Genomic DNA, 17332 nt, shown 5'->3' on the forward strand with positions numbered 1-17332 from the left:
TTTACAAGAAGTATTTTCCTACCCTCTTTAATCTTAGTGCCTGCCTTGTGAGATTACTTCCCAGCCATCTCTACCTCCACCCAATTTATACTACATATAGTCTGTTCATAACTGGATGGCATAGTAGGTAGAATATTAGGCCTGAGTATAAATCCAGTCCCAGACTAATCATTTAACTTCTGCCTGCCTCAGTTTCAGAATCATAATAGCACCTCTCTTACAAAGCTGTCATGAGGAACGAATGAGACAATGAGACAATGTTTGCAAAATGCCTGGCACATATTAAATGCTTCAAAAATGCTTGTCTTCCAATTGATATGTTGCCTTCCCTATTATTGTAAACTCTTTGAGAATAGACTTTTTTTTTTTTACCTTTATTTATATCTCTAGGGCTTAACAGAATCTCTGGCACATAATAGGCACTTAATAAATGCAAGTTGATGACTGAGCTAGAAATGGAAAGAGAATTTGGTAAATATTCTACTCTCTATCACCATTGTATAAGATAGCATATATATATATATATATATATATATATATATATATATATATATACACACATATATATATGTATATATATATATCTAATAGATCTATAAATGAAACATTTACTGATAATAAATCATAATTTCACATCCCCCACATTTAGCTATATGACCCCACATAGGGTTACAACCTACAGATGAAGAAGCTTTGGCCTACAAGATTTATTTGCACAATCATAAAGTTATAAATATATTTTACTATCCATATAAGTATTCAAAAATACTTTTTCATGACTTCAGCGAAACTCAGACTTTGTAGGAGTAAATACTGTTTTCTGCCTTCCTTTCTCTATGCCTTAATAGAAAGACTTCATAAGCTGAAGCTGAAAAAAAAAATCCATCATACTATAGCCAGCCTGATGGTAAATAATTTTTAACTACTTACAGTTAAAATTACCTACAATTTTTCTATAACATATTAAAATGAAACACACAAAATTACTAGAACTGTATAGTTACAATTTTGTCATCTGGAAAAAACTATATACAAAAATAATTTCTCCAACTATTTTTTTACTAACCTTCCCCTACTTACCTATGTCATAGGGAAGTACAATTGATGGTTGTGAGCCTGAAGTAATATGGTACAGCTGTGGATCATAACATCAGCTTTTATTAAAAAATTGTTTTAATTTTTCAGAATATAATTCTTTAAAGCTCAACAATGGGCCTGGTCTAAATGGTACAACTGCAAAACAATGTTATTAGTTATAAAATTCATTGAAGTATTTTCAATGTTAATAAATAAGTTCAATCATCAATAAAAAAATGGATCAAAGATGGATCAAAAATAAAAACAAAAGAAAACAAAACTGCCTTGTTGTTTAACTGTGCTATGTTAGGCAAATCATTTAATTTCCTCAGGCCTCTTATTTCTCTCATATATAAAATGAGCAATTTAGATTAGATGACCTCCAGTTACTTTCCAGTTCTATGATCCTATGAAAAACAAAGAAATAGGAGAAAAGTGCAAACAATTTCCAAAGGAAATGAATTATATAAACTATGTAAATCCTATTTTTCACTTTTTAAGTAGTCACAGTGAAAAATTTAATGTGCATTTTTGCTAATGAAATCTGTATATCAATATAAGTTAGATGGGAATTTTAAAGAGTTAGGTTAATTCTTATAAATCTTATCTAGCAAATTTAATTCCAGGACGCTGTCTATTCCCTAAAATGGCCTCTAAATTACAAATAATCTGGAGTTGCCAAATAATGCCTCTAACTTTCTTCTAGTTTACGTGTTATATAAACATTCCAAGACAAAGCAGGAATTTTACTCAAAGCAGATAGGAGGCAGTCTAGCATAGTAGAAAGGCAACTAACCAGTAGAAAATCCTAGTCTGTATCTCAGCCCTATTTTTGCCATTATTTCTGTGACCCTGGAAGAATCAATCACTTTTCTCTGGGACACTTCACTCACTCATCAAAATGAGGGATTGAATTAGATATCTACAAAAGTCTCCTTCTACCTCTAAATCTACAAGCATAGGCTTAGAAAACTTGTTTTTCAAAATTTTTGCAATTTGATTTCAATATAATTTTCTTTATAAGTTTATTGTGCAAAGCCCTTTATAATCCTATACATTTTATTTTATATTTTTAAGAAACAGTATCTTGAGAAGAGGTCCAAAAAAAAAGTGTTACATTGAGAAATCACCTCATTTTACAGACATACAGAAATATATGGCTTTTGGAGTGATGAAATCACTAGTTAAACTCTAGCTGGGTAACAGCAAAGTCCCATTCACCCGACTACTATTAGTCGGTTTATCAAAAATAAATAAAAACTTTTTGGCCAATCTGTGATCTATCAATGCAGTAAAGTTTAACTTCACAACACTGTCTTCAGTGGTCAATAGGCCTCACCCTACGGAAACCAAGGTCAAGGGTCGGGTCAAGGGTCACTAAGACAGGAGTGGGAGGAGTGGGGGGAGTGGGGGGAGTGGGGGCAGTGGGGGGGGTGGGGGTAAGGGAGTGGGGGTAAGGGGGTGGGGGAAGCAGAAGCTGAGCCCAGTGTTTTTATCTGTCCAGGGAGCCCCAAAGATCGCATTACTGATACCTGGAAAGGGCAATGGAGGTCATCTAGGCCAATTTCCACATTTTACAGATGAGGAAACTGAGGCTCAGGAAGGTTAAAGCCCTTATATATGGTGACAATTGGAAGATGTCTCTCCTCTGGGAGAGTTCCGGCTTTTTGGATTTGGAAGCCAAGGCGCTTTGGGCAAACACCTAGAGGGAAGAGGTTGGGACCGGGGTAAATGGCCTTCCAGGCTCCTCTCAGGGCGTCCCCCCCCCCTCCTTCACTGCCCTAGCCTCCAGCCCCCTCCACAGAGCGGAGTAAATCGGCTCTTTCTCCCCAGCCCTACCTCCTCCTCACCGTCCCCTTTCGCCCCTAGCCTTAGAAGATAAAGGCTCGCCCCGGAGGAGAGGGCCAGGCTCGGACCGCGGCCCACCCACGCACCCACCTCTGCCGGCACCCCACGTACTGGCCGAATCCCATTCCCGCACTCACAGGCATTGCTCTTTGCTCCCCGCCCAGCAGCGGCCTCCGCTCCGCCCGCCCCCAATGAAGGCCAAACCGTCCCCTCCCGGATGCGACTCCGCCCCGCGCAGCCCAGGCTCCGCCCCCGTACGGCCCACCGGAATCTGTTTCTCACCTCCCGCCCACGGTTTTCCAATCACTTCCGGGAGCGTTGCTAAGGAACGCGAAGCGTTAGAGAGGCACACTTGGAAGCGTAGGCGGCGAGCCTCGGGTGGGAACGTTCACTGCTCTGTTTATCCCCAAGCTGTAGTCCTTCTGAGCCGCGGGATATTATGAAGGCCATGGGCACCATGACCGACCCTCAGGTGCGGTTCGGTCGGCGAGCCGGACAACCTCGAGAAGCCATAGGTGAGAAGAGAGGAGACGAACTCGGTCGGGCCGCACTCCCTTGGAAGACTGGGCTCTGGAAGATCCCCGCAGCGAGATCGGTGTCTCCGCCGCCTCCGGCGCCAGTAGCAGTCTGGTCCGGTTGGCCTCGGCTCCAGCAAATGCGGGAGGCGGGGTGAGGGGAAGATGGAGGGGGAGAGAGCCAGGGAGAAAGAGAAAGAAAGAGACGGAGAGAGACGTGGGGTGAGAGAAAGAGGAGACAGGAGAGAGACTGAGAGAGGGACGGAGTGCGAAAATGAGGCTCCGGTGGGACGGAAGCCACAGGCTGAAGGAGCTGGCTGGGCAGGGGAGCGAGGGCGCCTTAAGGATGAAGTACAAACCACGGACATTTAAACCACGCACAATCTGGTTCTTGCCTACTTTTGCAGACTCGTTACACCTTAATCCCCACTCATTTACCTTTAGGGTGACTTCCTGTTTGGCTCGTGCGTACCTTTCCGGGCTTATTACGGACGATTTAATTTCTCTCATTGTACGGTCCAGCCAAATGGGCCTACTTGCTCTCTCTCTGGGTGTTCCATCTCCCACTAACACGCGAAGAACAGACTTGTTCACCTACACTTTTTAGAATTCCTTGCTTCCAGAACTGAGAAGTCTGGGGTAGGTTCATTCCTGGGGTTTTCCCTGTGCTGCCCTGGAGTGGATATCGTAACTCACCTCTGTCCTTGCGGGCCCACCTTCACTTCACTCCCATTCCCCCGCCCTGAGAGCCTGTGGCGGTTCTCTGTCATAACAAAGTCCAGAAGGCTGGGATTCAGACCAGCCAATGTGTTGTTTTCATCTACTTGACAGTCCTTATTGGTTACAAGAAGAGGAGGAGATGGTAGTTAATGAGAGTCTGGCAAAAGGAGGAAAAAAAGAAAATAGTATAAATGAAACAGTGAAACAAAAATTAGTTACCAAAGAGGGTAAATGTGTTATGAACGAGACACAGGAAGTGCTTTGTTATTCTGTTATTATTATGTTAAATTTAATTTACAACTAAAAAACTATTTTGCAGTTTATAGTTTTTATTCAAAAATCTTGTGAGTATGTTACTGGTTACTTTGGGATAATATATGACAGTATTTCAAAAAAGTAAAAAGTGCCACTGAAATATAAGGTATTTCAATGATCTGAAATACTAATTTGCATTATTGTCCATATATGTTATAATAATTCTTTGCTGGAATTGAAATTACCTTGTAAGATTGATTCCTTTGTTTTCAGCTTAGTAAGTGTGAAACTAACTTGATAGAGTGGGTGTAGAGAAGTAACATCCAATTTGGAACTAGATGACTAGGGTCCAAATTCTGCCTGTTACCATAGTCACATCACTAACCTTTGTGGGTCTTCTCAATTTCCTCTATTTGGAAATGAATCATCTGTCATTTTATGGTGTTTCATTATAAGTTGCTAATTTTGTTCACCAGCAGTGAAGTCCAAGTTTTTAATTTCCCAGTAGTGAAGGCTGGTTTGTATTTGAACAGTGCAGGTCATCTACAGTGGCAAGAGAAAGCAATGCTTAGTTCAGTTCATTTATTAAGTACTCTATGCCAGGCACTATACTAAATGCTAGGAATACAATAAGGGCAAAAAATCTAGTTCACATTCTAAAGGAGCTTATATTCTAATGAGTGGGACAACATTTAAACAATTATGAATATAAACAAATAGAAATATAAACAATAAGGAATATAAGTATATAGATATATTTAAAGGAAATGGAAGGTAATCTCTGAAAGGAAGGAACTAGTAGCTAAGGCACTAATATCGAGTGATAAATTTGTTAAAATGAACCTCAGGCAAGAGAGGTTGCTTGTGGGATAGTGGCCCTAGGAAACTGAAAATGGTAATGAGTAAGAAGTATTCCAATTTCCCTTCTGGGACCAATGAAATGGGGAATAGGGGAAAAGTATAACTAGTACTAGAAGGGTGACCAGGGACACACTATCATCTGATGAAAATCAGGTCTCTCTGAGTACCAAAAGAGGTAAAGAACATGAGAGGAACAGGCTGAAGATGAAGGAAAGTTTATTAATTACAACCTAAGAATAAGCAGAGGCTCTGAAAGAAGGACATTACAGGAATAAGAGAGGAAGCTTTTGGGAGACTGGGCTTGGGCTTTCTTTTTTAGGTGGTTGGTGAGTCAGTACTAGTGGTACTGGGAGAGTGAAGAAGTAGTAGGAGTTGCTAACCACTGGTAAGAGTCTTGATGAATAGGAATAGCTCTGCTTTATATACTTTTCTTCTTTGGTAAATACCTTGCTGATAGCTTAATGTTGAAATTTATATCCCCTCCCTGTTCAATCATGTTTCATTCTGAGAATTGCCAACTGAATGCCCGTTACTGAGAATTCGTAGCTCCACTTTGTCAGAAAAGGAGTTAAAAATATTGCATATACCAAACTTCCTGACAGCAATAAACAATTTTTCATAAACTCCATGAACTTTCTTTTAAAAAGTATCTAAACTTGATACTGATAATGAGAACTAAGGAACAGTTAGGTGGTAAAGTGGACAGAGCACTGAGCTTGGAATCAGGAAGATTCATTTTAATGAATTTAAATCTGGCCTCAGATAGCTATATGGCTCTGTGGTTCTGGTCAAGTCATTTAACCTGTTTTTCTCAATTCCTCATCTGTAAAATGAGCTGGAGAAGGAAGTAGCAAAGTATTCTAGTAGATCCCAAAAGTAGGGTCAAAGAGTCAAACACAAATGAATGAGAACTAAGATAACAGAAATAAAATTAGCTCAAAGTCTTTCTAAATCATTTGGCAATATAGAACTTTTTAGAGAAAAAAATTTACTGTGTCTAGAGAAAATTTTTTTTACCTTTAATCTTTTTTTTTTTTTGGGGGGGTGGATACCTCAGGGGAAACTGATCCATGGATTGACAGCCAAATTCCAAGTGGCACTCTTTTACCAAGAGGAGTAGATCTTCGTCAAGTTACTATACTTCCAAATGATGAGTGGAAGAGAATTCAAGATAGCCTTGACAAGTTGAGCAGAGAGGCAGCACAGCTTCGTGCTGAAAAGAAGGCAAAGAAAGATATGCATTTAAATTCACAAGAAATGGTGAAACATTGGGCCAATACTTATTCAGTAAGTAAACTATTCAGAATATATAGCTATTGAAGAGTTACTGTTGCTTATTGAAATTCATTTGTTCATTTAAAAAAATAAGTACTTACTATGTACAAATCAATTCATTTATTCTGAGAGATTAAAAAAAAAGATAAGTCTTTGTCCTTATACATCTTATGGTCTAGGAGAAGACATGTAATACAAATACTATATATTATAATGTGAAAACATTATTATACTATATACTATAATGTGAAAACTAGGGATCAAAGGATTGAGTAAAGAGTGACTTTTTTTGGCGATTTATATATATATATATATATATATATATAGATATATATCAGCATAAATCAGATGTGCAGGACAGGTGAGTAGCCTATTGTTTTCAAAGAAAACTACAGGACATTAAGTTTGACTTCTTGTTACATTTCAAAGCTGCTTTTGAAGTACCAGCAAATTCTGTGAATATCATTTCTTAAAAATTTAACATTCAGTAATATAATGAACAAACTGCTTTTTTTGACACTGAATTTTAAGAATGGAACTATTATTCTTTTCATGAAAGTAGTTAAAAACAAAATTTGAATTTTGAATATAGGTTTTTAAATGTAAGGACTTGAATGATAGATGAAAGTTAATGGATATAGATTTTTCTATGAGCAAAGGTGGGAAATCATGGGTAATGTTAAAGGAATAAGACAGTGTAATTTGACTGCTGTGAACAAAATTAGTGTGGGATAAGATTATAAAGGAAGAAACAAATCATGAAGGATTTTTGGATGCTAGGCTAAATCTATCAGTTTATTTGGTAGATCATAGTAAGTTTATAAATTTTTACATTTTAATTATTAAAAAATTTACTTCAGCTAACTTTTAGGTGTTTTGGTGACTAACTTGCATAAAAATACAACAGAAATCTGTAATGGAAACTCCAAATTGTGTCATATTATTTTTATCTTTTTTTTTTTTTGGCTAAATTCTGGAAAATAAATATTAGTTTTATTTTGCGTAGGGGATGAGAAAACAGAAACTCAGAGATAAAGAATTGCGTGAACAAGAGGAAGAAAATGAAAAGCAACGAATTGACATGGAAGAAGAATTACATAAAGCAGAAGAAAGAAAAAAGGCTATTGAACATGCAAAAATCCAAGAATATTACCAGACAGACAGAGTGAAGACTTTCCATGTACTATCTATGATTCCTTACTTTTCATATCTATTTAATAGGTATTTAATATCTAATAATCATATGTATTTGGGCATTATTTACATGATATATTGCACATTTTTTTATATAGAGAGCACTTCTTCTTAGTAAAGTTCTAAAAGAACGAGACGCACAGATTCAGTACCAGAAGAAAAAGCTAAATACAGATGCAAAGTGGGAGGAAGAATTGAAACAAAATATTGAAAAAGCTTTAAAAAAAGAACAAGAAAAAACAGACAAACGTCAAAATGACAGAATGGCCTTTGCAAATGATCTTCTTAAGCAGTATGTGAGATCAGTATGTTTTTTATATTCTTTTTCTTTTGATATTTTGCAGTCTTTTGTTATAAACTGTTTTAGATAAACCTAATGTAAACAGAATTATAATGTTCATATATGATGTTAAAGTTTTTGTGGTCTAAGAGTTTTTAATCCATAAAATTATTTTTATTTTTTAGATTCTACCCCCCCCCCCCAGGCTGGAAGTATATCAACCAACCTCACTCTCAATTGATATGGAAACTTTGATTTGTTTCATTTCAGACCCAGACAGGTTTGCTTCTCCTTGAGCAACCTGGTGGCCCTTCTACTTTTAGTTCATCAGTATATTGATGTGAGACTTGAGGCAGGTGTTGGTTACCATAGCTCAAACTAACTCCTAACTCCCTTGCGCAAAAGATTCATCAGCCTCAACTTTCCCAGTAGCTGGGATTAAAGTTATGTACCATTGTGGCTGACTTACCCATAATTTATTGCTTAATTTATAGTAATAGCTTGAATTTTGTGTCCCTATAATCACTTTGGTTGGTATAAGAAGAAGGATAAAGAATAATGTTCTTTCTTTTTTTATGGACATAGGATCCATCCTGGTCAAAATTATAAAATAGAGAAAGCTTGTCTTTTGCAACCTTTGCCCTCCTTTTACTGTACCTTATCTTCTTCCATACCCTGAAAAAAAAAGAGCATCTGTATGTAAGGGCTGAGGTTTAGTGGCTAGATTTCATTTTTAATGACCAGGCTTTTAACTAAAGTCAATCGAATTCTAATTGGTCACCAATAGGTCCAAGGCCAAGCCCCATCTTGTCATTATTTGGGTTCTGATTGACTTAGATGGAAGGAAAATAGCAATCATTTCTGCTTTGGCCAGAATCCCTGAGGGGCTTCCCCTCCTAGATTCAGTTATTCATTTATTTAGATTTTTTTTTTTGGACTAGGTAAAAGATGATTTTTTTGCCTTTTATTTATATCTTGCCACTGAACCCAGATGGCTCTGAAGGGGAAAATAAGGCAGGTGACCTTGCACAGCCCTCCTTCACTTAAATCTAATTCCTTGCATGTCACGTATCACCTCCCTGATTTCATGGTTCTCTTCAAGAACCAAGGACAAACAACAATCCATACCCTGAAGTACTCAATATTCTTAAAATTATACTAAGTGTTGTAATCATGGTCCAAGAGATTGCACAAAAGTCTTCTCTACTCCCAAATGACTTCTTTCTCTCTACTCCCAAATGACTTATTTCTTCTCCTATTAATCAAAATATCCATTCTTTCAGTATATCTATGCATTAAGAGATGAGCAATCAGATTTAAGAAATTGATACCTACACATACACACACACACACCCCAATATACTTCCTAGCAGTATTTGAATTTTGAAAAATATAATTGATTATGTACTGTGACCAACTGATTCTCTCAGCAGGATATTAGAATAGCATGGAATTGTTTAAAAATATTGTTTATAGTATATGTGCATTTCTAATTTTAACAATTTGAAAAATAAGTATAATTAGTCAATCATGGAAGGAATTGAAGTACGTAAAAATAGAGGTGAGGGCCCAAGGTAAAACATTAATATACATCCACACTTAAAGGGGCAGAAAGAGAATGGGGCAAAAGAGACAGGAATGGCCAGTAGAGCAGGAAATAGGAAAACCAAAAGGTAGTCATGACTGTTCAGGAAGATTGAAGCAGGAATTATGAGGTAGTCCAGTGTCAAATGCATTTTATTTAATGATACCAACTTTGGATTTAGCAATAAGGATTGATCAGTGACTTTGAGAGCTATTTCACTAGGGCAACAGGATTGGAAGCCACATGAAAAGAGTTGAGAAATATGTTGATGGTAAAATAGAAACAATGAATGTAGACAACTTCATTTCTAAGAGGTTAATAGAGAAAAGGAAGAGAAGAGTTGGAGAGAAATGAAATTGAGGAGTTTAAATGACTTGTCCATCACAAATGCAACCAATTAAATCATCTTGCCATTTAGGTATTTTCGAAAGAAGTTCCTTTTGTTTGGCATTAAAAGTAATATAGAAAACGGGCTGCTTTCAACTTAGAGTAGTTTTGAGTTTTCTTCCTTATTTTGCCTATAAAAATTAAGTATTTTTCAGCTAACATTTTAAATTGGGAAGTTGTTTCAAGTTTGCTGTTTTCCAAAGAGAAATTATCTTAATTTTGATTCAGAGTAGGCTAAAATCCCCATAAATGCTTAACCAGTTTTCTTCCTCATTTTTACACTTATTTTATATTTTAGAATAAAGGAGCGAGAAGAAGCAGAGGAACAAAGGAAAAAAGAAGAAGAAAAAGATGCCCAAGAAATAGAAAAACAGGCTAAATTGCATGAATTGGAAATGATAAAGAGACAGGAAAAGAAGGAAGAAAAGATGCTTGAATGCAAGAAAATGCATCTTGTAAGGAGAAAATATCTTGATTATTTGGAAATATAAAAATAAAGCTAACTGGCTAGCTTATGTCCTGTAAGCCAAAACTGGTAAGGAGAGGATAACTAGTAAGGTTGAGTTTGACAGGAATTCAAAAGAAGAATAAAAAAGAATTTATGGACTGTTAAGCCTAAAACCTTAGGTATAATTAGGATAGTTTTTAAACTGAGAATATGTTGTCTCAAAATTAGCAAACAGAATGCTTTCTAAAGATGTTTCCACAAAATAGTATTTGGTAATCACAGAATCATAAGACTTGAATTTGTACATACATATGGTTCTGTGGATCATGTAGCATATCAGAAATGTAAATATGTAGAGTACCTTGGACTTAGCTGCTAAAGATCTGGATTCACATCCTAGCTTCTTATTGACCAAGTGAACTTGCTTGAGTTTACCAACATTAGCTTCCATTTTCTCATCAGTAATAGTTTTAACTAGGGTTAATTGACTTGCCCTAATGTGAGTCAAATGTCTGAGGTTGGATTTGAACTTAGGTCCTCCTGACTCTAGGTCCAGTGCTCTATCTGTTGCACCACCTAATTGTACCATATTGTCTTATTTATAGAGCAAAAAATGCAGTAAAAACTTAGTTATCCAGAGCACTCAGGGAGTTAATCATCTTAACTATTTGAATTTTCTGGGTGACTGTGAATTTTGCTTTTTTAAAAATTAAAACTTTAAAAAAAATTTAGAGTCCCAAATGTATTATACATATTTTTGTCAACATAAAGAACACACCGAAAATCTTTTATTTGACTTAGGATCATTATTACGTAGAATATACTGTTTGGTTAAAAAATATCCTCATAATTTATTTTGAGTTGTATTAAGTATTTGCTCCTCTTTTACATGGCCTCAAATTTCTGTACTTTGGTTTCATTTTTTTCTATTCCTTTGCTGTCAGCTGTCAGCTTTCCACTTTTATTGTGCCTATCTATGACAATTCTTTTAGCCCTTCTAATTCTCAGCAGCCAACTTATTAGAATTCTGTGTAAAATAAGAGTAAATAAGCAAGTCTTGAAGGTTTGCCTCTTAAGAATAAAGGACATTAGATTTAGAAAAGAACTTTGTTATGCCTACTTTGGCTATGAAAAAAAAATTTTTTTCTTTCTTAGTTCTTAATCAGGTTCATGATATTTGTAGGCTGCCTCTTCCCCATAGGTGAAGTGGTACCATATATATATAACTTTAAAATGTGAATCAATATATGTCCTGTTAATTTTAGATCATTTTAGGTTGTAAAATTTGCTGATGATAACTTTAGGATGAGATTTTTTTTTTACTTTTGAAGAGATGATGGTGATACTCAGGGGTATAACTACATCAGAAGAGAGAGGGTAGGAAGTAGGAGAGGATCTTAAGTTTACTGTGAATCCTTAAATAAGACAAATAGAGAAGTAAATACTGGCCAGGCAGTCTCTTCATTGAAGGAAAGCTTACAAAAGGAAGATATCTCAATGCAAATTTTTGCATTTTTTTAAAATAGAGGACTCCACATTTTGAGGGGAAGGGGTCTTAACACAATAGGTTAGATCCTAATAATGTGATTTGACCTGTAAATAATTAACCAATTGTTCCAAGCAAGCCCCTTAAAAAAATGAGAAGATCCTGGCATGGTAAAGAAAGCAGCCATAAAAAAGGCTTTAAGGAATGCTAGAAAACTGGGAAGCTACGATATCTCTTGTTTCTACTGTCTAATCTTCACATACAGAGAGAATCTGGGTCTCCTGATACCTTCCTTCTTTTTGTACTAGCTCACTTATAATCCATAGAGCTCTGTACTTCAGGTCATTATTTTCTCCTCTCCAACTTTTATATCCAATCAGTTATAAAATCCTGTCAATTATTTTCCTAGTAAGTTCCCTGATGACTGGCTTCATTGATAGGCTCCAGTGGCAAGACTTAGGTCAGGACAACGAGATGACCCCTAGCTTCAATCCTACCTTCTAAGAGACCTGTCATAATACTCCAGGGTCTTATAACAGTCCTTCCCTTTTACATCTCACATGTCTTGTAATGTACATAATTGTTTGCCTGTGGTCTCCTCCATTGAATTGTGATCTCCTTAAGGTTTTTTTTTTTTTTTTTTTTTTACCTTTTTGTCCCAGTGCTTAGCAAAACTTCTGGCACAAAATAAGGTGTCCTGATCTTTGTTTTGCTGCTGGATTCAGATGATCCTTGAGGAGAGAATGGGCCTGATGACTTTGCCCAGCTTTGCCTCATTTAAGACATCACCCTCCTGATGTCATTGGTCCTCTTCAAGAATGAAGGACAAACAAGGAGGATTTGAGCTGAGTCTTGAGGGAAACCTGGAGAGGAGGGAGAGCATTCCAGGCAAGCATGATCTGTAAAAAGGGAATCGGGAAGTGGAGCACAGGAGCAACAGCAAGGCCAGTGTTACTGGATTGCAGAGCAGGGGAGGGAAACAACTTAAGAAAACTGGAAAAATAAAAAAGGGCCGAGTTTAAAGCACCTTAAAAGCCAGACAGCTTTTTTATATTTGATCCTGGAAGCAATAGAAAACCCCTGGGTTTTTTTGTGTAGGGTTCTGACATGGACAAATCCACACTTTAAAAAGATTGTTTTTTAATTTTTTTAATTGTTGAATGGAGGATTTGAACTAGAAAGGGAAGCTACTTGAGATAGACCAGCCAGCAGGCTTTTGAGATAATAGTCTTACACCTGATGAAGGCGGCTTCACCCCAGGGTGGTAGCTATGTAAGAGGAAAGAAATAATAACAAGACTTGGCAATAAATTGGATATGAGACTACCATGCTTTTTAAGTTAATCAGGTTCATTTTTCAAGAAACTAATCATATGGAAGTGGATATCTTCAACATAAAGAAGATCCAACTCACTCCCAGTTGATCAATGATGGGCAGAAACCACAACACCTAGAGAAGGAACACTGGGAAGTGAATGTAAATTGTTAGCACTACTGTCTATCTACCCAGGTTACTTATACCTTCGGAATCTAATATTTAATGTGCAACAAGAAAATGGTATTAACACACATATATTGTATCTAGGTTATATTGTAACACATGTAAAATGTATGGGATTGCCTGTCATCAGGGGGAGAGAGTGGAGGGAGGGGGGGATAATTTGGAAAAATGAATACAAGGGATAATATAAAAAAAATTACTCATGCATATATACTGTGGAAAAAAAATTCTAAAAAAAAATATATATTAAAAAAAAAAAGAAACTAATCATAAATCTTTTCCCTTTTTACCCCCACTTAAAATAAGATTCTGGATTATGCAAGATTATTTTTCCTTTTCTCCTCCCAAAATATCATATTTCTAGTTTCTCATAGAAAGCCATCCTATGCTTCATAGCTGAACTCAATACCTTCATCATGGAATTATCCTATGATTCTTCTAACTGAAGTGATGTAAACTACTTGTACTTAAAACTATTCTAAACTACTTAGAGTTGAACATTTGTACTGTTCTTCACTGTCTCTTCAGTGATTTTGTTGTTAAAGTTTTCTTGTTACTTAGCTTTTCAGTTTGCAGATTTTAATGTCTACATTGAGACTAGGATTCATGATGTCATGGATAGTTTTCATTGCCATATTTATAATGGATGACACTTCTGAACTTAAAGAGAGACATGGGTTTTAAGCTGTTTTAAGCATTCAGGAAATGAAATTGTGTTATTTTACATTCTTTAATCTAGTCATTCTGGCAATTGTGTTCACCACATTTTGCCCTTTCCTTTATTTTTTCTTCTTTTTTTTTTTTAATCTGTAAAATGAGGAGGTTGGAGTATAGTTGTCTCTGAAGTCCCCCGTAGCTCTAGATTGATGATTTCCTTTGCAAGATGGCTGACTAAAAAATTTCTGCTATTGATAGCTCTCTTATAACAGGTTGTGGTCAGGAAATTACATGTACTAATAGTAATGATTTTTTTATCTTTTGTTATAGAAAACTGGAAATATTTAATTTTATCTTTTTTTTCAAGGAAACCATGGAAAATAGAAGTATAATCAGAGCAATAGAGGAACAACAACAAGAGGAGGAAGATGAAAAAATTAGAAAATTTATTAAAGCAAAGAAGGCTCTGGCAAATATCAGAAGAGAAAAAGATGCTGAAGCACACAAGTAGGCTACATATTAGATAATTAACAAGTGGTATATGAAATTTGTCAGTAGCTGTGAATATATAACAATGACACATAAGACCTAAAATATCCATAGTTGCTTGTTATATAGTATATAATCAGAATCTTTTATTAAAAGTACTTCAGTGGTATCCAGGCCAAGTTGTATTTTAGAGAAATGAGCTTGATTTTAATGTAGTAATTCTGTTTGTTTATAAGCACAGTTATGGGTGAGAAGCAGAGAGCATCGCATATTTTTAGTAGTTCAGATTATCATGAAATCTTTGAATTGATATGGGATCTTAGAGGTTGCGTAGTTCACTTACCCAATTAAGGAATCACCCCTAGAAATTGTTGCTAAGTTGTTTTCCATTCTCTGCTGAAACATTTCCAATGGGAAGAAACTCACTACTTCATGAATTAACTGATTTTATTGTTGAATAGCTCTGCCTATTAAAAAGTTATTTTCACCCTGAGCCACCTTTTCTTCCATATAATTTCCTTTCATCTTTGCTCCTGGTTCTGTTCCCTAGTTATAAAAAAATAAAATCTAATTCTTCTCCCCTCCTAGCTAAAAGTAATTTCCCTTGCCTTTGAACTTTCAAAGTACTTTATTTCTTCGGTGTACTTTGACATTTTTTTCTCTTTTGTATTTTTGTTTAAAATTTTTGTTTTCTTTAGTTACACTGTAAGTTTCTTGAAGGCTTTTAAAAAATGTCTTTAAAAAATTTTTTTTAGCTTTAAATATTTTTTTCTTTTAGGCAGAGGATTACTTAATCTTTTCACTTTAAATTAATTTAATCTGTATTCTCAGTCTTCCCCTTTCCCCTTTCCAGTTAAAAAAAGCAAGGAAAACAAAATTCCTGTTAACATGTAATCAAACAAAACAAATTCCAATATTGACCCTATCCAGAAAAACTGTCTCAATCTATATTCTTAGTCTTTTACTTTTACCAGAAGATGAGTAGCAGTTTCATCTTGAATCCTTATGGTTGATCATTGAGTTGATAAGATTACCTAAGTCTTTCAAAGTTTTTTATCTTGATAATATTACTGTTTTTTGTATAAAATGTTCTCCTGGTTCTGTTCACTTTACTTTGATCAATTCATATAAGTCTTCTCAAGTTTCTCTGAAACGATTCCTTTCATCACTTCTTATAGAACAATAGAATTCCATTACATTTATATACCCCCTATATATATATATATATATAATATATGTATATCTATAGCCACTTGCTAATGAACACTTTCCAATTCTTTGCCAATATAAAAAGAACAGTTAAAATATATTTTGTTCCTTTTCCTCTTTGATTTCTTTGGGATCAAGACTAATAATGGTATTGTTGAGTCAAAGGGTATGCCCACTTTAGTAGCTTTTTGGCTGTAGTTCCAAATTGCTTTCTAGAACCAGTTCACAGTTCTACCAACAGGGATTTAATGTCCTTGACTTTCCACATCCTTTCTCAGCATTTGTTATTTTTTGATCAACTTTTCCAATCTCATGGGTGTGAGGTAGAACCTCAGAATTTTAATTTGTATTTCTGTTAGTAATTTAGAGCAGTTTTTCATATGATAACTTTGATTTTTTTTCCATTTAAAAACTGCCAAGTCATATGCTTTGACCATTTATTATTTGGTGAGAGACTCTTATTCATATAACCTTGAATCAGTTCTCTATCTTAGAAATGCAACTTTTTTCAGAGATGCTTACTGCAAAGTTTTTTTTCTCATTTGTCTACTCTTCTAATTTTAGCTGGATATATCTTGTTTTGTTTGTGTCTGGGACCATGTCTTTCTTTGAAATTATTAATGATGTAATTTGTTTTTATATTATCTGAATAGATCTTTTTCAGCTCCCTTTTTCTTCGAGCTATATCTTGTAACAAAAGTAAAAAACAAGATAAAGAAGCAGTAGAAAAAAATTAATCAACAATTCAAATGAGTCTAACAACATATGCAAAATGTTCTGTACTCATGGTTTTTAATTTCTTCAGTGAAGGGAGAGGGGTACATTTTTCTATGTCTTCTTTGAGGACACACTTAGAGACAATGTCTTAATAATTTTTGCCTCTCAACACCTTATATAGTGACTTGGTAGATACTCAATAAATATTTGTTCAATTGAACTGAATATATAAAAGATTTGTGAACCTTCCTCTTAAGCCTTTGTTATAGGTTAAATATATCCTGCCTCATATATGTTGTTGTTGATGTTGCTGTTTTTCAGTTAAAATGTTCATTGTTGGGGCAGTTAGGTGGTGCAGTGGATAATACACCAGCCCTGAAGTCAGGAGGACCTGAGTTCAAATGTGGTCTTAGACACTTAACACTTCCTAGCTGTGTGACCCTGGGCAAGTCACTTAACCTCAATTGCCTCAGCAAAAAAAAAAAAAAAAAGTTAAAAATTATCTTTATATGTCTTTGAACATATTATTTTTTAAAATGTCAAACAGCATAGAATCAGGGATAGATCCCTTTATACTCCTTCAGATACCTTCAGCCCAGGTATTATGTATCCATTAATAACTAACTACTCTTCAAAAGTTGTTTGATAATAATGATGTAAAATCATTAGAATCAGAATCAATTTGTTTTTCTTAGTGAAGTTGCTAGAAATCCAGCAGCACCCACATTGGTTGTGTGATTCTAGCCAAGTCATATAGCAAATTGCAAAGAAGATACCACCTGCATTAGTAGAGAAAGCTTACTTACCTGAAATTCTTAGTAAAGTAAAA

General features: G+C 35.4%; 1 protein-coding gene across 5 annotated transcripts in view; it reads left to right on the forward strand.

Annotated features, from left to right (window-relative positions):
- CFAP210 (cilia and flagella associated protein 210) overlaps positions 1–17332 on the forward strand; it is a 116287-nt gene that overhangs the window by 86889 nt on the left and 12066 nt on the right. Inside the window, exons 1-6 of one of the 5 annotated variants that reach the window (XM_074303164.1) lie at positions 3237–3440; positions 6334–6563; positions 7558–7731; positions 7844–8037; positions 10296–10452; positions 14456–14595. In XM_074303164.1, coding sequence (XP_074159265.1) covers positions 3365–3440; positions 6334–6563; positions 7558–7731; positions 7844–8037; positions 10296–10452; positions 14456–14595 — 971 coding nt within the window. In that variant the 5' untranslated portion in view covers positions 3237–3364. Of the gene's footprint in view, positions 1–3234; positions 3441–3476; positions 4080–4107; positions 5662–6333; positions 6564–7557; positions 7773–7843; positions 8038–10295; positions 10453–14455; positions 14596–17332 lie in introns of those variants that run through there. The other 4 variants (XM_074303167.1, XM_074303169.1, XM_074303168.1 and 1 more) reach the window with 4 other exon arrangements.

The sequence above is a fragment of the Sminthopsis crassicaudata genome, chromosome 3 (assembly GCF_048593235.1).
Source record: "Sminthopsis crassicaudata isolate SCR6 chromosome 3, ASM4859323v1, whole genome shotgun sequence".
NCBI classification, from domain to species: domain Eukaryota; kingdom Metazoa; phylum Chordata; class Mammalia; order Dasyuromorphia; family Dasyuridae; genus Sminthopsis; species Sminthopsis crassicaudata.